Raw genomic sequence first — 21,231 nt, 5'->3', positions numbered from 1 at the left:
ACTCTCGTAATTATTATTTTCATAACCAATCTCTATTTCCAAAGAGATGCAACATTTCTTTTCAACCTATATATACAACACTTTTCCTCAACTCCAATCATCAATATCAACGAGCATTGAACATATTCCAGCCGTATCTTATTCTGAGTTTCTTTCATTACTACTCTCCTCATCTCATCCTAACTTCAAAAAAGCTTCAAAAAATGGCCATTCGCCAGATTCTAAGACGTTCTTTGTCCAATGAAAGAAGGTCGGCTGAAGTTCCAAAAGGGCATGTTGCCGTCTATGTTGGTCATAATGAAAAGAAGCGCTTTGTGATTCCAGTCTCGTACTTGAACCATCCTTCGTTTCAAGAATTGCTGTTTGAAGCTGAGGAAGAGTTCGGGTTCAATCATCCCATGGGTGGCCTCACTATCCCTTGCAGCGAGGACTTGTTTGTAGATTTTATCTCTGGTTTGAGCACGAGATGATTTATAGCAGTGGTGCTTTAGGAGTAGAACTTTGTAGATTAGATAATGTATACATTGAGAATACATTAGAATGTACACTGAAACATATTATTGAGAAACCATAATTTCCTTGTTTCATATGGCTCTCTGAAACAACCAAATCTTCTGATAAACTTGCAACAGAAACTAAATAAGGTTGGATGCTGCCACTTAGGCAGATAAGTACACACTCAACTTAATCTTCTTCAATTATGACCTCATGAAAAATTAGTGATAATTGGTAGCTTTAACATAATAATATAAGAAGTGTTCATAACTACACATTCTCTTTGCTGATGTTTTGAAGCACTAAAAATCGATTGGAGTAATAGAATTGCTAGTAAAATTATACTCCCCCCATCTCACAAGAATATGCATTCTTTCCTTTTTAATTAGTTCGTCTCACAAGAATATACACTTTCTAATTTTGGAAAGTTTTTTTTAATGAGGTGTGACTCGATCTCCACTAACAATAATTAAATTACTTTTTCTCTCTACCTTTCTCTTACTTTACCAATTTTACATTAAAACCAGTGCCGAAACCTAAGTGCATATTCTTTGGGGACGGAGGGAGTAATTAACTAATAAATTATATCGTAAAAATTTCTAAACATTTCTTCATTAAGAAATAGGAGTAAGAATTTGTCATATAAAAAGAATACAACTTTTAAAAAATTGAGAAAATTAGGTGAAAATGGGGTAATTACATGTTCCATCCAAAATGTTTTACCTTTGTTTTAATTTCTTACAAAAAGTATTAAGTTTACATATTTCATACAAAAAGTTTACTTAGTGTTCTAATATAATATATTTCGTTAAGTCCCTACTAATATCGTTACTTCCAATTACATCATACATACAAAAAGTTTCATCAATGTTTCAAATTTGTACAAAAAGTTTTAAATTAAAACTTTCTATTAATTATTTCAAACACGGTTATTTTGTATGGAACATGTAATTATCCTCAAAATTGACATCATAGTTTGTACGTGAGGGTAGGGTGTTGGTAGGCTGTATTCTTCTACATCACAGTTTCTTGTTTGATTCAAAATCTTGATGATGCTTCAAAAAAAATTCTACGTGGTTTCTCATGTTGTCGATTATTTATAATATAGGTAAATGGACAACATAACAAGAGAATACGCAATAGGCCTGGAAACTGTAAGTCGAGAAACACAAGCACATGAAGAGTCACATGGAATTGTCTTTGAATCATCATCAAGATTTTAAAGCAACAAGAATATGTGATGTAGATGTAGTCTACCAACATTAGCAAATAGCAACACGGGCCCTCGCATAACACTCTTTGATGCCTATTTTCACCTAAAATGCTCAATAATTTGACAATGAACGCGTTCTTATCTGTCAAAATGTTGAAGGTTTTGAGAAAATGATAAGACTAAGAGAGAAGCTGATATGCAAAAGACAAATGCATGCGTTTTTATGGCCCTTACTATCTCACTTATTCCCCCCAAACAGTTTGAGTTAGACATTGATTACTTATAGAAACACTACCTCAGATGAGTAAATATATTTACTTAGAAAAATGACTACTGTTACTAGCAATTCTCTAATTTCTATCTTCTTTAGCCAGCTTGAAGGAATGGAAAGAATCACCAAACAAGATTTTATCTTTGTTCGTAGCTACTTGAATTCTATTCAGTCAAGATTGATAAATCTAGCTACAGGTTTTGAGTTAGTCCATCACTAGAACTCTGTTGAATCACATGATTTTCATTATTGTCTTAACACACATAACAACATCCAACATTATATAGATTCTGCTACAAGTTTATAGAGAGACTTTGGTTGTTTGAGAGAGCCATAAGAATTAAGGAAACAAAAGTTTCTCAATAATATGTTTGGTGTACATTCTAATGTATTCTCAGAGGATACATTTTCTAACCTGCAAAATTCTACTCCTAAAACACTATTGCTATGAATCATCTTGTGCTCAAACAAGAGATGAAATCTACAAATAAGTCCTCGCTGCAAGGGATGGTGAGGCCACCCATCGGGTGATTGAACCCGAACTCTTCCTCAGCTTGAAAGAGCATTTCTTGAAACGAAGGATGGTTCAAGTATGAGACTGGAATCACAAAGCGCTTCTTTTCATTATCACCAACATAGACAGCAACATGCCCTTTTGGAACTTCAGCCGACCTTCTTTCATTGGACAAAGACCGTCTTAGAATCTGACGAATGGCCATTTTTTTAAGTTAGGATGAGATGAGGAGAGTAGTTATGAATGGAATTTAAAAGAAGAAAGGTTAGGAATCTGTTGTTGTTGGGTTGAAGTTGAAAAAAGTGTTGAATATATATAGGAAAAGAACCATTGCATCCCTTTAGATATCAAGACTGGTCAGCAAAATAATGGATGTGTGGTGGATACGAGAGTTATGAAACGCAAGCAAATAGATCATCATCACATGGATTTGTCCACAAACACATTTAGCAAGAAATCAAGATTTTGAATGCCATTGTTCCCAACCAACTTTTGCAATGTAGACCTGATCATCTGCCACCACATAAACCAAATAGTATAATAAAATATTTCACACCTATAACTTGTAAATGAAGTCCTACAGAAGTCAATTTTATAGACAATAAAAAAATGAATGCCGGATTAGTAATTCATCTGGTTAAGTGGTTTGTGAACACAGCTTCTAAAATGGTCCATCAATAAGAAATTTAGGTTGATGAAAATTTGTATTCAAGCATACCAGACTCTAAAAATTCATATGGTTGTGCTGTTTGTAAACATATCATTATTGTGGTCCAACTTTTGAACAGTACTACTTCACATATATATTTTTTCCTTAAATCTGCATTATGTTTTCAACAAACAAAAAAACAGAATCATGTCATTATAATTTGTAAGGATGATATAAAATTTGGTTTATGTGGGGGCAGAAGAGGTCTACATTGCACTAGTTTGATGATAACAATAGCATTCAATATCTTGATTTCTTGCGAAATATGTTAGTGTGGTTAGAGACAAGTCCATGTGAAGATCCATTGGTCTGTGTTACCCAACTCTCATACCCACAACATATCCATTAATTTGCTAACCAATCTCAGTTTCCATTGGGATGTAATATTTCTTTTCCACCTATATATACAACACTTTCCTCAACTTCAGTCCATCAACAAGCCTTGAACATATTCTTTACCTTTCTTGATTTCTTTCATAAACTCTCATATCATTCTAATCTGAAAACGCTTCAAACAATGGCCATTCGCCAGATTCTAAGACGGTCTTTGTCCAATGAAAGAAGGTCTGCTGAAGTTCCGAAAGGGCATGTTGCCATCTATGTCGGTGATAATGAAAAGAAGCGCTTTGTGATTCCAGTTGCATACTTGAACCATCCTTCGTTTCAAGAATTGTTGTTTCAAGCTGAGGAAGAGTTCGGTTTCAATCACCCGATGGGCGGCCTCACCATCCCTTGCAGCGAGGATTTATTTGTAGATTTCATCTCTGGTTTGAGCACAAGATGATTTATAGAAATGATGTTTTAGGAGTAGAGTTTTGTAGATTAGAAAATGTAACCACTGAGATTGCATTACAATATACACAACATATTATTGAGAAACTTCTGTTTCCTTAATTCATTTGGCTATCTTAAACAATCAAAATCTACCGATAAACTTGAAACAAAAACTAAATAAGTTTGGATGCTGTTATATCCTAAAATTCATATGTATTTTCCTTATCAAATCATGACGCATTTGTATATATTTAATCGATGTCATGTTCTTAGAACTATTTATTGTCAGAATACAGAATCATGTGATTATCTAATTTCTGGTGATGGATTGAACTAATGCTTAAATATACAGAACTTTTTGGTTCATGTATCATTACCTTCTGGTGACAATTTCAATGAATAAGTTCTTGCTGCAGGGGATGGTGAAGCCTACCGTAGGGTGATAGAACCCGAATTCCTTCTCAGCTTGAGACAGGAGTTCTTGAAACGAAGAGTGATTCAAAGACCATCTCATCATCAATGAATAAGCCATCTTTTCTCACCAATATAAACAGCAAAGTGGCCCTTTGGGGAAGTGGCTAACATTACAAGTGGATATATTTGCTTTGTTACTGATGATTTTCTACTTTTTCATAAGACCACAATCAAGATTTATATAGTTACAATAATGTGCCTGATTTCGTTATTGGAAATCTGAGGAATCATATGATTTTGTAAGAGTCTAAAAACTCGATGTTAGAGCATATACAAATGCAGATGAGTCTGAGTGATAATAGCATCTAAACTTCTTTCATGTCTATTGCATGTTTAAGAATTCGCAATTTCAAGAAATCCACAGAGACATAGTTTTGCATCTGAAAATGGATAAGTATATTCATATCTTGTCACTACATACATTTCTAAAGGTTGATCTACAAAAATGTGCTTTTTCCTAAAACATTTCTGTTATATCATCATGTCCTGCTGAAGGCAGAGACGACGTCAATGAATAAGTCCTCATTGCAGGGGATAGTGAGGCCGCCCATGGGGTGATGGAATCCGAATTCTTCCTCAGCTTGAAACAGCAATTCTTGAAACGAAGGGTAGTTCAAATATGATAACGGAATAACAAAACGCTTCTTCTCACTCTCCCCTACATAGACAGCAACATGGCCCTTTGAGACCTCATTTCTTGATGAAGCTGACTTCTCTCGCTAGATAAAGACCGTCTCAGCATTTGTCGCACGGCCATTCTTGTACAAAACCGTGCTGAAATGAGCAACTTTTTTTTGTGGGAATGAGAATTTAAAGTTTATATGGTGAAAGAGCTGATACTGGTTGAATGAAGAAATGTGTTTTGTGTATATATAGACTTTTAAAAAATGGTTTGTAGTAAAATATGATGAGAAGATAACAAGTAGATATGAAAATGGGGTATGATGCCTAAGTTGAAAATCACAATCACATGGATTTGTCTTGAGATATGTGGTGTGACACATTGTTAGCCTACCAACTATTTTGGCAACAAGCCATGGCCACATAACAAATTTTGATGCCTCTCTGATCCGAAGAAAGGTCCTAATTGAATATGTAGGAATCAATAAATATGTGTGACAGATTTTATTAATATTTGGTTTATGTGGGACAGATGAAGTTAACATTGCAATTGTTAGTTGGGAACATTGACTATCAAAGTCTTGATTTCTTGCTAAATATGTTCGTAGACAAATCCATGTGATGATCCATTTGCTTGTGTTTCCCCACTCTCATATTCATTAGTTTTATAACTAATCTCTATTTCCAAAGAGATGCAATATTTCTTTTCCACCTATATATACAACACTTCCTCAACTTCAACCCATCAACAAGCCTTGAACAGATTCATAAGCTTTCTTATTTGAATTTCTTTCATAAATAATCTCCTCATCTCATCCCAACTTCAAAAAAACTTCAAACAATGGCCATTCGCCAGATTCTAAGACGGTCTTTGTCCAATGAAAGAAAGTCGGCTGAAGTTCCAAAAGGTCATGTTGCCGTCTATGTTGGTCATTCTGAAAAGAAGCGCTATGTGATTTCAGTCTCGTACTTGAACCATCCTTCGTTTCAAGAATTGCTCTTTCAAGCTGAGGAAGAGTTCGGGTTCAATCACCCAATGGGTGGCCTCACCATCCCTTGCAGCGAGGACTTATTTGTAGATTTAATCTCCGATTTGAGCACGAGATGATTTATAGCAATGGTGTTTTAGGAGTAGAATTTTGTAGATTAGAAAATGTATCCACTGAGAATACATTATTAGAATGTATACTGAAACATATTATTGAGAAACTATTGTTTCCTGAATTCATATGGCTCTCTGAAACAACCAAATCTTCTGATAAACTTTCAACAGAAATTAAATATACAAGTTTGGATGCTGTTATATCTGAAAATCCATCTGCATTCCACTTAGGCAGATAAGTATACCCAACTTATTCTTCTTCAGTTATGACATCATGAAAATAATCAAGTTCTTGAAAAATTAGTGATAATTGGTAATAATATAAGAAGTGTTCATAATAATACATTCTCTTTGCTGATGTTTTGAAGCTCTAAAAATTACTAAAAGAGATCGATTGGAGTAGTAGAATTGATAGTAAAATAATAAAATCATTAATTAAGAAATTATGTCTGTAAAAATTTCTTTAACAGATATTCACTAAGAAAAGATTAATGCAGATAAAAAGAATTCAACTTCTTAAAAATTGAGAAAATTAGGTGAAAATGGACATCACAAATTCTTGTTTGCTTCAAAATTTTGATGATGATTCAAAGACAATTCCATGTGGTTTCTCATGTGCTCATGTTTTTTGTTTTTTATAATAAGATGTAAAGACTAAACAGTTTATAATAGGTAAGTGGATATGCAATAGGGGTTGCAAATAGTAAGTCGAGAAACACAAGCACATGAGGAGTCACATGGAATGGGGTGCGTTAAAATGCTAACTTTTCTTGAATTGTTAACTTTCATGTGGTTCACTAAAATGCTAACTTTTCTTAAATTGCTAACTTGTTAACTAATCAACGTAGTGTATTAAAAATGTCAACACGGTCACATTAAAATGTCAACACATATTTGTGTTGACATTTTAATAAACATTGTTGATGTTTAAATATCAATGTCAATATAATGTATTAAAATATCAATTTAAGTTTATGTTGACATTTCAGTATCATCGTGTTGACATCTTTAATACATTGCATTGATGAGTTATCAAGTTAGCAATTTAAGAAAAGTTAGGAATGGACATTGGTGGACCCACATGTAAGAGGGGAGGGCATTAGCCCCTAATGAATCCAATTTTTTTTCTATTATAAAATTTTAAAATTTATTCATATTTTGAACATATTGGTATTTAAAATCCCCTAATAATATTTTAAATTACATGAAAATTTATTTTTGTATAAAATTTTGAAATTTAGCCCCTACTCATGTTTATTTCTGCGTCCGCCCGTGGCAATGGATCACACCCCTACATGGAATTGTCTTTGAATCATCACAAGAATATCTGATGTAGTAATTAACAAGTAAGCAACACGGGTCCTCGCATAACACTCTTTGATGCCTATTTTCACCTAAAATGCTCAATAATTTGACAATGAACGCGTTCATATCTGTCAAAATGTTGAAGGTTTTGAGAAAATGATAAGACTAAGAGAGAAGCTGATATGCAAATGACAAATGCATGTGTTTTTATGGCCCCCTAGCTACTATCTCACTTATTCCCCAAAAAGTTTGAGTTAGACATTTATTACTTATGGAAACTCTATTTTAGATACGTAAATATATCTACTTGGAAAATTTGACTACTGTTATTATTATTTTAATAAAATAACAACATCAACCTTATTTAGTTTCTGCTGCAAGTTTATCAAAAGACTTTGGTTGTTTGAGAGAGCCATAAGAATTAAGGAAACAAAAGTTTCTCAATAATTTGTTTGGTGTACATTCTAATATATTCTCAGAGGATACATTTTCTAATCTGCAAAATTCTACTCCTAAAACATTATTGCTACAATTCATCTTCTGCTCAAACCAGAGATGAAATCTACGAATATGTCCTCGCTGCAAGGAATGGTGAGGCCACCCATCGGGTGATTGAACCCGAATTCTTCCTCAGCTTGAAAGAGCAATTCTTGAAACGAAGGATGGTTCAAGTATGAGACTGGAATCACAAAGCGCTTCTTTTCGTTATCACCAACATAGACGGCAACGTGCCCTTTTGGAACTTCAGCCGACCTTCTTTCATTGGACAACGACCGCCTTAGAATCTGGCGAATGGCCATTGTTTGAATGTTTTCTGAAGTTAGAAATAGAAGAGTGGAGTAGTTATGAAAGAATTTCAAATTAATTAAGAAAGTAAGGAATTTAAAGGCTTGTTGATGGATGGAAGTTGAGAAAACTGTTGTATATATAGAAAAGAAATATTGCATCCCTTTGGAAATTGATTGGGGATATGCGGTGGGTATGAGAGTTGGGAGTACAAGCAAATGGATCATCATCACATGGATTTGTCTATAAACATAATTAGCAAGAAATCAAGATTTTGAATGCCATTGTTCCCAACTAACTCTTGCAATGTAGGCATCGTCATCTGCCCCACATTAACCAAATAGTATAATAAAATATGTCACACCTATAATTTATAAATGAACTAATGAAGTCCCCTACAAATTAAATTTTATAGACATAAAAAAAATGAATGCCAGATTAGTAATTCGTCTGGTTGAGTGGTTTGTGAACAAAGCTTCTAAAATGGTCCATCAATCAGAAATTTTGGTTGATGAAAATTTGTACTACAAGTTAATTATACCAAACTTTCACAAATTATATGGTTGTGCTGTTTGTAAGCATATCAATATTATGGTCCAATTATTGAACAGTACTTCACATATATATTTTTTCCTTAAATCTGCATTATGTTCTCAACAAACAAAAAAACAGAATCATGTTATTATTAATGTTCTAATATGACTTAATTTATCAGGATGACATATTTTACTCTACAGTTTGGTTTATGTGGGGGCAGATGAGGTCTACATTGCACTAGTTTGTTGGTAACAATGTCATTAAAATCTTGATTTCTTGTGAAATATGTTTGTGTGATTTAGAGACCAGTCCATGTGATGATCCATTGGTTTGTGGTTCCCAACTCTCATACCCACGACATATCCATTAATTTTCTAACCAATCTCAGTTCCATAGGGTTGTATTATTTCTCTTCCATCTATATATACAACACTTTCTCAGTTTCAACCCATCAACAAGTCTACAGCATATTCTTTACCTTTCTTGATTTCTTTCATAACTTCTCTCCAAATCTCATTTTAAATTGAAAAAGGCTTCAAAAAATGGCCATTCGCCAGATTCTAAGACGGTCTTTGTCCAATGAAAGAAGGTCGGCTGAAGTTCCAAAAGGGCATGTTGCCTTCTATGTTGGTCATAATGAAATGAAGCGCTTTGTGATTCCAGTCGCATATTTGAACCATCCTTCGTTTCAAGAATTTCTGTTTCAAGCTGAGGAAGAGTCCGGGTTCAATCACCCGATGGGTGGCCTCACCATCCCTTGCAGTGAGGACTTATTTGTAGATTTCATCTCCGGTTTGAGCACGAGATGATTTACAGCGATGGTGTTTTAGGAGTAGAATTTTGTAGACTAGAAAATGTATACATTAGAAAGTACACTGAAACATATTATATTGAGAAACTTCTGTTTCCTTAATTCATATGGCTCTTTTATACAACCAAATCTTCTGATAAACTTTCAACAGAAACTAAATAAGTTTGGATGCTGTTATGTCATTAAATTCATCAGCATTTGCCTCAATCAAATCTAGACAAGTTTATATATGTTTTAACACAATCATTTTCTTTAACACTACTGATTGTTAGACTACAGAATGGACTCATTCAACATTTATAACTCTCTCAATCTTGACTGAATAGAAATAAAGTAGCTGCGGTTAATAAGTCAATGCTTAAGATACATAATTTTTTAGATCCATCTATCATGACAAATAAGAAATTATGTTCTGTAAAAATTTCTGAACTATTCTTCTTTGCAAAATGTTGTATACAGACAGTAAGCGATAAGATTAATGCAGATAAAAAAGAATTCAACTTTTAAAATTGAGAAAAATGGACATCATAGTTTGTATGTGAGGGTAGGGTTGGTTGGCTGCATCCTTCTACATCACAAATTTTGTTTGCTTCAAAATCTTGATGATGATTCAAAGACAATCCCATGTGATTTCTCATGTGCTCATGTTTTCAATTATTTATAATAAGATGTCAAGTCTAAACAGGTTGAGATATCTCAGTCTAAGGTTGAAGATATGGCATAGTCACAACATATATACCTATCATTCACAATTTTTTCATATAGTACTAGCTATTGATTACTGGTTTTTCAACAACGTTATTATTTCACTAAAAGGCAGCTAAAACAACAGATTTTATACTAGAAAATAAATTTTGAAGCTGTAAGAAAACTTTTCTTTGATGGATTAAGGCTATTGACAATTTATTGGAAAATTTTTCATGACAGATGATGAGATTTTTCAGGGATATCACGTGTCTAGAAATAACAGCAAATGTATCCAAGGACCAAGCACATATTGATAATTGGCAATCTGAAAAATGGTTCAATAAATTTCATCTTCATTTTTAGTATGTCATTGTCCAATGTCTACAATTTCTAAGAGATGCTAATCTACAAAATGGTGATTCTCCTAAACATATCATGTACATTAATCATGTTTTTCTCAAGCTAGAGACGACATCAATGAATAAGTCCTCGCTGCAAGGGATGGTGATGCCGCCCATAGGGTGATGGAAACCAAATGCTTCCTCAGCTTGAAACAGCAATTCTTGAAACGAGGAATGGTTCAAGTACGACACTGGAATGACAAAGCGCCTCTTTTCATTCTCGCCGATATAAACAGCAACATGCCCCTTTGGGACTTCAGCTGACCTTCTCTCACTAGACAAGGAACGTCTCAGCATCTGTCGGATGGCCATTGCTGTACAAATTCGAACACTTCTGAGATGAAAGAAAATATTTGTTTGAATGAGAAGGAAAGCTTTTGTTGATGGTTGCAATAAGGGAGTGTGTTGTGTATATATAGATGATCAAGAAAGATTTTTTTTTCATGTATTCTTATGATGGGTAAGTGGATAACATAACAAGTGGATATGAAATGGCCTGCAATTGTAAGTTGAGAAGCACAAGCACATGAGGAGTCACATGGAAATGTCTTTGAATCATCATCAAGATTTTATTGCAACAAGAATATGTGATGTATAACTATGTAGTCTACCAACACTGCAAGTAACAACGCGGGCCCTCGCATAACAAACTTTGATGCCTATTTTCACCTAAAATGCTCGGTAATTTGATAATGAACGCGTTCTTATCTGTCAAAGTTGAAGGTTTTGAGATAATGATAAGACTAAGAGAGAAGCTGATATGCAAAAGACAAATGCATGTGTTTTTATGGCCCTTATCTCACTTATTCCCCCAAGCAGTTTGAGTTACACATTGATTACTTATTGAAACACTATTTTAAATGAGTAAATATATTTAGTTAGAAAATTTGACTACTGTTACTAGCAATTCTCAAATATCTATCTTCTTTAGCAACTTGAAGGAGTGAAAAGCATCACCAAATAAGACTTTATCTTTGTTCATATTTTCTGTAGATAAATAAAAAAAAGGATATGTAATTATAAGCCTTGGTATAATGTCCGTAGCTACTTGAAATCTATTCAGTCAAAGATTGATAGAGCTAGTTATAAATTTTGAGTAGGTCCATCACTAGAAATATGTTGAATCACATGACTTTCATTATTGTTTTAAAACACATAACAGCATCCAAATTTATCAGAAGATTTTGGTTGTTTCAGAGAGCAAAATGAATGAAGGAAACTGAAGTTTCTCAATAATATGTTTGGTGTACACTCTAATGTATTCTCAGTGGATATATATTCTAATCTACAAAATTCTACTCCTAAAACACTATTGCTACAAATCATCTTCTGCTCAAACCAGAGATGAAATCTACAAATAAGTCCTCGCTGCAAGGGATAGTGAGGCCACCCATCGGGTGATTGAACCCAAATTCTTCCTCGGCTTGAAAGAGCAATTCTTGAAAGGAAGGATGGTTCAAGTACGAAACTGGAACCACAAAGCGCTTCTTTTCATTATGACCAACATAGACGGCAACATGCCCTTTTGGAACTTCAGCCGACCTTCTTTCATTGGACAAAGACCGTCTTAGAATCTGACGAATGGCCATTGTTTGAACTTTTTTTCAAGTTAGGATGAGATGAAGAGAGTAGTTATGGAAGAAATCCAAAGTAAGAAAGGTAAGGAATCTGTTCAAGGTTAGTTGATGAGTTGAAGTTGAGTAAAGTGTTTGTATATATAGGTGGAAAAGAAATATTGCATCCCTTAAGATATTGAGATTGGTTGGCAAAGTGATGGATATGTGGTGGATACGAAAGTTAGGAGACTCAAGCAAATGGATCATCATCACATGAATTTGTCTATAAACATTTAGCAAGAAATCAAGATTTTGAATGCCATTGTTCCCAACTACTCTTGCAATGTAGACCTCATCTGCCCACATAAACCAAATAAACACAGGCACTTGTGGTGTCACATGGATTGTCTTTGAATCATCATAAAAAACTTTGATGTTTGTTTTCACCTTAAAATGCTTAGAAGTAAAAAATGATACTAGTACTGATGGATAAGGTTATATGGGAAGACAAAAGCATGTGCTAGTGAAAAATGATACTAGTACTCTCTCTCACTTCTTCTCCAGACAATTTGAGTTAATTAGACATTGATTGCTTATAAAAACTCAATATTTTTGCACACATAACAATATTGTAGAGTACTGAATTTTATTCATATCTTCATAAAATTCAACCTCATTGCAGGGGACTACTGGGCTGCCTATCTGATGATGAGAACCTAACTCTCTGCCTGCCAATTGCCATAATATATATCTTGAAAATCATGATTGTTAGGTATGCTATTGACATCTCATATTCTAAATCTGATGCTCCCACTTAACTAGTTTCTTGCCTAAAGTGAATTTAATACATTTTCAAATTTACATGATATTGATACTAGTCATGGATGGATAAGGAAGTCCATAATGAAGCCCATAGGAAATCTATAACTTGTTTTGCTATATGATAATGAAGCCCATGACTTGGTAGTGTATTAGTTGTGCAGGCTGCAAGTTGCCAGATCAAAGAAACTGATTAAAGATTAAATATGAAATTATGTTCAAATGAAAATGCGATTATTTCTTGTTGTTTATGTGGCTGTGTATGTGAGGGAATTCAAGTGTATCGCAGATTATTTGGAACCATTTAGACTATTTTATGTGATTTTATATTTTCACTTAGAATTCATATATGTTTATCAAATGATTTTAAATTTATAGTATGAAATATCACATTAATATTTATTTAATACTCAATTCTATCTCATAAAAATAAACATTCTTTCCAATTTAGTCTTGGTTCTTATGGCCTTGGGCCTCGATTTGACAAATGGCCCAATAGGAGCTCATTTCATCATATGACCCAGCTCACGCCCACTTCTTTCGCTAGTGGCTCGAGCCTGGCCGTGCTTGGCTGGGTCGGTCTAGCCGAGTTGACAACTCTAGTGGTGGCAATCTCTGGATTATTCGGTAGAGAACAATGAGGAGGTTTCTTTTAAATTTTCGATAAATATATTAGGTGTAACTTCCCCTTATTTGATTTTTTTCATAGTTAAGTGCATAGATACGTACACAATTGAAGTTGTACATAAATGTAGTGGTGCAAGCAGTTGGAGGATCGTGGGGTCATATTATAATGTTGTAGAATGAATGCATTTCCTCAACCAAGTTGGTTTATTACAACACCTAACGCTTTGCATCAAATTTAGTGCAAATTTGTGTAATGTATAGTTTTTATTTGGTACTTCAAATTTAAATGCTTCAATAATGAATTACTTATACTTCTAGTTCAATTCGATACTTCCATTTTTCATAATTTAACAAATAACGTGGCAAATAAATTCAAATACCAGCAAATTTGACACTGTTTTGTAAATAATAACTGTCATTTATTTCACAAATATAAAATTATAGTACTATGTTTTTAACTTATTGCAATTATTCCATGATAATGTTTAAAATCAAAAATAATATGACAATCATATATTCACAGGTATTATCAATTTAACTTCTTTTATAGTTAACTCTGCTAACTCATCAACATTGTATATTGAAAATGTCAACACATAATTTTGTTCAAATTTCAATATACTATGCTGATTTTATGTGTTGACATTTTTAATACACAGCATTGGTGAGTTGGCAGAGTTTGCCACTTAAAACATTAACAATATAAGTTTGCAATCAGAAGTCAATAAAAAATTGTGAATTAAATAGTACAACAATTGTCTTTCTAAATGCCATGATATTTTTCAAATATTCCAAAAAATATATCACAATCTTGTAAATATAGAAAAGTTTTGTCCATAGTGAAACGTTTCATAAGTCGTATTAAAATTTCAATTTGATCAAACATCAAAGTGCACTATTTGATAAACCTTAAATAAATTCAATCAAGCATTGTTTCTGTTTGTATTTTTCAACGTGTCCTTTTTGCTATATATTGTAATTATTTTAATGTCCTAAAGTAACATATTTGTATAGTATAATTATTTTAATGCACTATTGGGCAATGAACCTGAGAAAAATAGGACACTAAGATCATCCACAATAGCGCCTAGCGCCAGCTGGCGCTAGGCAGTGCGCTAGGCGAACTATTGCAGCCGCCTAGCCGATTTCGCGGAAAAAAACCGCCTAGCGCTCGGCGGTTCTGCGGCGCTAGGCGGTGCGCTAGGCGATCCGCTAGGCGTTATTGCAGCGTCCGGATCGCCTAGTGCACCGCCTAGCGCGAATTTTTAATTTTTTTTTATTCCGAAACACTATATATACGCGACTTGCCTGTCATTTTCATTCGCACCACTTGTCTTAACGAGTACTCTCTCTATCTAAATTTCTGTACAAGATCAACAACGGTAAATGGATCTCAACAACGAGCCTACTTCAGGGAGTAGCGGATCTCAAACTCCCCCGATCCCCGTGGGAGGTGGATGGAGTCAGATGCACCCGAGTCAGATGCACCCATACTACAACATGTACCCGTGGCAGCAGATGATGCCCGGGATACCAGCGGGGGGGAGTCCACCGGGGGCGTTTCCGGCGATGTCGGGGTGGGCACTCAGTGTCCAGATGCCGGGGTGGGCACCCGGAATGCAGATGATGCCCGGGGGGTACCGGCGACACAGGGGACGCCGGGGGACGTCTATCGCCCCAGTGTTGATTTTTCGACTGGTTCGTAGCACACATCGACGCCAACGGAGGCTACGCCTCTGGCCCAGTTTGACACTTTCTCCTTCGATGACTTGGGGATAGATCTTTCAGGTATTCCGGATGCTCCCGTTCAAACGGGGGGCGCAGGGCGGGGTCGGGGCGCCCCAAAGAAGAAAGGCAAGGGGAAAAGGGTCGGCGAGTCCTCGCAGCCGGGTGAGGACGACAACGCGGTACGGAGGAGGTGGACGGACGCGGAGAACGTCGCGCTGTCCAAGGCGTGGGTGAGTGTTTGCGACGATCCTCTCGTTTCGAACAACCAGAGGATCGTCAACTTGTGGGGCAAGATAGCAGCAGCCTACCAGAGGTTTTGCCCGGAGGGGAGGCCACGCAATGGGGAGGATTGCCGGAAGGCGTGGGACCGAATCAGGGTTGCGGTCTCCCGATTTTCGGGCTTGTACACCAACGCCCTCCGCATGATGAGCAGTGGGCAAACTGAGGACGACTGCAGGAGGATAGCGGAGAAAGCCTTCCCCTGAAGGGGGTGTACAAGGACTTCACCTACTGGAACTGCTATCTTGTGCTGAACGACTCCGAGAAGTTCCGAGTAGGTGTCGACTCTGGCTGGCCGAAGAAGCAACGGCTGAACTATTCCGGTGATTTCAGCAGCAGTAGCGGTGGTTCCCACGACCTCCCTGAGACGGCCCAGGAGGTCCCGACCCCTCGTTCGTTTGCTCGCCGTACTCGCCCGATTGGGCACAGGCGGGCTCAACGAGAGGCGATGGGGGTCGCCGGGGGTTCACAGGAGGTCCAGTCGGCATCCCCCTTGGCCAATCCACAGCGGATCTCAAATTCTTCGCGCGTCAACAAACGCGCGCTCAGATGGTCAAGACGATGGCCGAATGGCGGGCGGCGGTGGACCCCGTGGAGAAGAGTTTGCTTCAAACATTGCTCCTGAGCATGCAGGAGGATTTGGAGGCGGCACGGAGGGAAGCTGCCGGGAGTAGAGGCGATGGTGGCGACAGCGACGGAGGAGACGACGACGGCGACGAGGAGTGAATTATTGTACTTTTTTTTTAATTATTGTACTTTTTTTTAATTATTGTAATATTTTTAAATTATTGTACTTTTTAAATTTTTAATCGTATTATTAATGTTTCCTGTATATGTCTCGTAAATTAAATTCCGTATATTGTGTGATTGTTAATTATGTCATTTTATATAATTGTTATTAGTGATGTGGCTATTGATGTGGCTGGACTATTTATGATGTGGCTAGGCTATGGCTGGGCTATTTATGATGTGGCAGGAGGATTTTTAATGCTGATGATGTGGCAGTGACTAGGCTATGGCTGAGCTATTGCTGAGCTATTGCTGAGCTATTCCTATTATGGATGGCCTAAATAGGTTATTTTTCATGTGGAGTCGTATAAACAGAAAAGGTGGGACTTTTTGCATAATGTAACTCTGACTTTGAAGTATGTGCCATTGCCAACTTCTAAAACTAATCATCGACATCTATAAGTAACAATTTCGCGTTTTTATTTTATTTCCGAATGAAGCCCCTAAAAGTTAGTGCCAACAAATAATTAGTAGTACTACTTCTCGGTCTATAGCTTAAATATAGATCACATTGGTCATTTTAAAATATTCCTTAAAAATAGATTAATTCTATTTAAGAAAAATAAAATTTCGCTTCTCATTCTCCACTAACAACATTTCATTCATTAAAACTCGTATAATTTCAAATGTTCGTCCATTTTTTTGGGAGGGGGAGTATTTTATGCACCAGCATTAATAATAATTAGACGATAAATTTTCCAAGCTACTATATAATAAAATTACTATATTCAATCTTATTTTTGGAACTAAAATATATTTTTATATGAAAGTATTAATTAAATAGATATATACTATATTTTTTTCTGATTTGAAAATGGTAGAAAAATACATAAAGGAAATAATCTAAAGCATGATACTTACATAAGTAGAAATAGATTCATGTAAACAAACTTTTAAGCTTGGTCGACAAGTAGAAAATAATTTGATTAACAAGAAGATAGTTATATGAATGGACAATTATAAAGCACATGAAAGTTGAAGAGTCTAATTAAAACATACTCCATAAAGGCATTGTAATCAATGTAATGGACAATTTATGTATGTACATCACTACCCTTTCAAAAAATACCAAAAATACACATGGGAGAGAGATCGGCCAAATGGTATTCGGTTCGAGGTCAATTCTAGGGATTAAGACAATCTGGATTAAACAACTACTTCCTACCCTATTAATTCTAACCATAAGTTTTCTTATACTAGTTGAAAGCTATATTTACATTCCTTTAACCAACCAACCGATTGCTACTTCACTTATAAATTCACATACGGAGTAATATTCTGATACCATAATATCTCTACGAATATCCCCAAATCTCTCTTATTTAGTTTAGTATAGATTATATTATTAAGATCTTTATTTTCTTGTTCTCTAAAAGCATCTCCAGTGGGCGGATGTCCCACTCGGACTTCCACTAGGACATCCCAAAAACATCTCCTGTCACGTCACTAGGACTTTCCATCCCACTGCCACGTCACTAGGACATCCCCTGCACAATCCACCATTCCCATCGCCCTTCCCACTAGGACTTCCCGCAATAAAAAAAATCACAATAATGTAATTACGTAAAAACGGAATTATAATTTTGACACGGAATACGGGAAAGCAAAATACGGGCAAAAATACATAGTCATACAACATAAAAAAACGTAGTTAGAAAAAAAACAAAATACATAGTCATTCAAAAAAAGAAAAATACATAGTCCAATATCCCCGGCTCACTCCGCGCTGTCCTCGTCGCCCGTGCAGCCCCCGTCGCCCGTGCCAGCCCCGTGGCCCGTGCCGGCCCCGTCGTCCCCGCCGCTAATCTCGGCGCCATCATCTCCAATGGGTGGCATCCCCAAATCGCGCCGACATCCATCGATGACATCCTTCAACATCCTCTTGTACACCGGATCGGTCGTGCTATGCCACCTATGCATGGTCCGGACCAAGCTAGTCGTTAACAGCGCGCGGGCGAGTCGGTCGATATCTTCTGGGGAGCAGGGGCCTCCGATTGGACCTCGAACGACCCGCTGCTGCTTCCCCTAGCCCTCCGCTGCGCAGCCTTTTGCCCAACCGGGCGACGACGTCGGTGAGAGTCTGATTGAGGTAGCGGGGACACTTCGTCGGCTTTTGGGAGCTCGTGCGAACCAGCACTGTTGCTGTATTCACCAGAAGCGTTGATCTTCGTCCGCTTCGCCCAGCCCGATTCGACTCCCCCACAAAACTTTGGGGAATCCTTCACCACGAGAAAGGCCTCCCACTGATCGAATTGTTTGAACTTCAAGGCTCTGTCGGGGTACTGAGCAAAGGCACGGTTCCGGACATCCTCCTCGGACATACCGCTGCTTGCCTGGCGGAGATTGTTTTGGTAGAGGCCCGCAAATCGACTAAGCTTAGGCCTCAACCGCTCCCACTGTTTCCGGCACTGTTCGGGAACGCGACGCTTCGCCCCAGCCGGTTTGTGTGTGTGGTAGGCTTCAGCGATGCGATACCACAGTCTGTCAATATGTTGGTTGGCACCGACATAGGGATCCTCGACTACTGAAACCCAAGCCTTCGCAAGCGCGACATTTTCCCACGAGCTCCATACCGTCCTCTTTCCCGTCTCATCCCCATCCTCCTCCTCTGCCACCATTCGCGAGGAAGAGCCTGGGGCTTTCCCCTTGCCCTTGCCACGTCCCTTCCCCCCTCCTAGAATCTCCCTGACTGGAGATAGCCCCAACTCCTCTAAAGAGAAAGTTTCCAAGCTGGTGAACTGAGTCTCCGGAACATAAGTGGAGGGGGTATCAGTAGACAGCATATCGATAACTGACCGATAGACATCGTCCGCTTGTGGGCCCCTGCCACCCCCTCCCCCCGGCATCATCCCCGCCATCATCTCCGGCAATATCCCACCCATCCCCATCATATTTGGGGTCATGCCCCCATCCCATCCCCGGCCCCGGCATCATCATATTTGGGGTCATGCCCCCCATCCCCATCCCCATCCCCGGCATCATCATATTTGGGGTCATGTCCCCCATCCCCGCAGCCCTGGGCATCATACCACCCATCCCACCCATCCAATTGTACATATAAGGGGACATCATCCCACCCATTCCACACATCCCCGACATTGTCGGAACTGTTGTCGCATTTCCGCTAACGTTTCCCTCCAGGTCGATGGGAAACGCCGGAGTCTGCGACTCGCTCGTGGCAGGGGAGTTCCTATCGTTCTCCATTAAGTAGAAATGAAATTTGTAGTAAATAAAGAGAGAAACTTGTTAACACAAGTGGTGCGAATGAAATGAAGTTCAACGAGCCGTATATATAGAGTTTTTAAAAAAAATAATTATTATCGGACGTCCGACCCGGACGTCCGACCCACTCCACAATGGCGGACGTCCGCCCGCCCGTCGCTCGCACGTCTGAGGACACCCGACGTCCTCACGGGACGTCCGTATCCGACCTTCGACGCCACAATGACGGACGTCCCGGTCGCCTGTCGCGGACGTCCGACCGGACGTCCGCCATTGGAGATGCTCTAAGTCAAGGTAGTCTTATAAATAGGAGGCATTGTATTCTTCACATTCATTCAAGAAATATCAATTATCCTTCTATTTTATTTTCTCTTACTCTCTTTCCTTTTAAACCTGCAAAACGCACAAAACTCTAATTTTGACGCCGGATTGATCGACGGGCAAAAGCTCCCGCAACGTTCGACGCAAAATCTAGTTAAGGAACGCAAAATCTACAAGTTAAGGAACTTCATCCTTAACAATTGGTGCTTTCATTAAATGAAAGCACCCGATGATACGGAGAAACCCGTATCAATGATAATTGGAGAGAATTCGCCGGATATTGAAGGTCCGTTCGCGGAGGAGTCTCCGTCGAGCAACCGATGAACAAAGACGGAAAAGTAAATTGCAGAAAAATAAAAGACGGAACGATAAAGATAATTATATTTCTTTCATGAATAACAAAGACTCATATTTATAATACTCCCTAATAACCTAACTTAGTGATCAAGAAATAGAAAAGATATAGAAATCAATAATATATGGAATAATAGAGATATGAGGATATTGTGTAGATATACTCGTATCATATTCATTAAAATTTAAAACATAAAACGTCGATATGATTTTATAACATAAAAAAAACAATCCAACCTTGAACCTTATATATAAGGCTATTGCCACTCAATTCGAAAAAACAAAAATGGCAAATCGGGTGGTTAATGGCGGCAAAGTGCTCGTGGAAGCAATTCAAACAGTGGTTCCAACAAAGGCAACAGATCCACGGCAATCGCACAGAATCACGGTTTCACAGAATGTGGGGTCCACGGCGGTGCTGCAGCGGCGCTTCCACCTGCTCCTCTGCTACAACAAGGCCTCCTCCGAGGACTCTGGATGGCTCGTTGCCGGCCAGATTAAGGAGTCTCTCGGAAGAGCCCTGCAGGACTACCCCTTGCTCGCCGGCAGACTGCGCTGGTGCGACGCTGATTTGGAGATCGTGTGCAATGATTCCGGCACTCGAATGGTCGAGACCAAGGCGGAGATGCCGTTGGCTGCTTTTGTCGAGAGAGAAGACGAGACGGAGCTCGTTTTCTAGGAGGATGTTCTTCGCCATACCCCTCAATTTTCTCCCCTCTTTTATGTTCAGGTAACTTTTACATTTCATTATGGAAAAATTCACGACTTGGTCAATTCAATATTGCAATTAAGACCTAATTATTATGATTATAATTATATCGCTTCAATTAACGCTA

The 21,231-nt window shown here is 37.7% G+C and overlaps 5 protein-coding genes across 5 annotated transcripts; 2 read left to right on the top strand and 3 right to left on the bottom strand.

The window, feature by feature from the left end:
- Positions 1-5,737: 5,737 nt before the first annotated feature.
- Positions 5,738-6,299, top strand: LOC121746974 (auxin-induced protein 15A-like). The gene has a single exon (XM_042140946.1). It carries the CDS (start codon positions 5,913-5,915, stop codon positions 6,177-6,179), a length of 267 nt encoding a protein of 88 aa, XP_041996880.1. The 5' UTR covers positions 5,738-5,912; the 3' UTR covers positions 6,180-6,299.
- Positions 6,300-7,899: 1,600 nt separating this feature from the next.
- Positions 7,900-8,385, bottom strand: LOC121746973 (auxin-induced protein 15A-like). Its single transcript, XM_042140945.1, has one exon. The coding sequence runs from the start codon at positions 8,276-8,278 to the stop codon at positions 8,012-8,014; it is 267 nt and encodes an 88-aa protein (XP_041996879.1). The 5' UTR covers positions 8,279-8,385; the 3' UTR covers positions 7,900-8,011.
- A 2,247-nt stretch (positions 8,386-10,632) lies between these two features.
- LOC121747531 (auxin-induced protein 15A-like) lies at positions 10,633-11,172 on the bottom strand. The gene has a single exon (XM_042141580.1). It carries the CDS (start codon positions 11,010-11,012, stop codon positions 10,746-10,748), a length of 267 nt encoding a protein of 88 aa, XP_041997514.1. The 5' UTR covers positions 11,013-11,172; the 3' UTR covers positions 10,633-10,745.
- A 698-nt stretch (positions 11,173-11,870) lies between these two features.
- On the bottom strand, positions 11,871-12,404 carry LOC121747530 (auxin-induced protein 15A-like). Its single transcript, XM_042141579.1, has one exon. The coding sequence runs from the start codon at positions 12,287-12,289 to the stop codon at positions 12,023-12,025; it is 267 nt and encodes an 88-aa protein (XP_041997513.1). The 5' UTR covers positions 12,290-12,404; the 3' UTR covers positions 11,871-12,022.
- An 8,277-nt stretch (positions 12,405-20,681) lies between these two features.
- Positions 20,682-21,074, top strand: LOC121749164. The gene has a single exon (XM_042143758.1). The coding sequence runs from the start codon at positions 20,682-20,684 to the stop codon at positions 21,072-21,074; it is 393 nt and encodes a 130-aa protein (XP_041999692.1).
- The last annotated feature ends 157 nt before the right edge of the window (positions 21,075-21,231 follow it).

This window comes from Salvia splendens, chromosome 9 (genome assembly GCF_004379255.2).
Source record: "Salvia splendens isolate huo1 chromosome 9, SspV2, whole genome shotgun sequence".
In the NCBI taxonomy this organism is placed as follows: Eukaryota; Viridiplantae; Streptophyta; class Magnoliopsida; order Lamiales; family Lamiaceae; genus Salvia; species Salvia splendens.
Note: the sequence above shows the minus strand (reverse complement) of the source record. Positions and strands in the feature narration are given on the sequence as shown.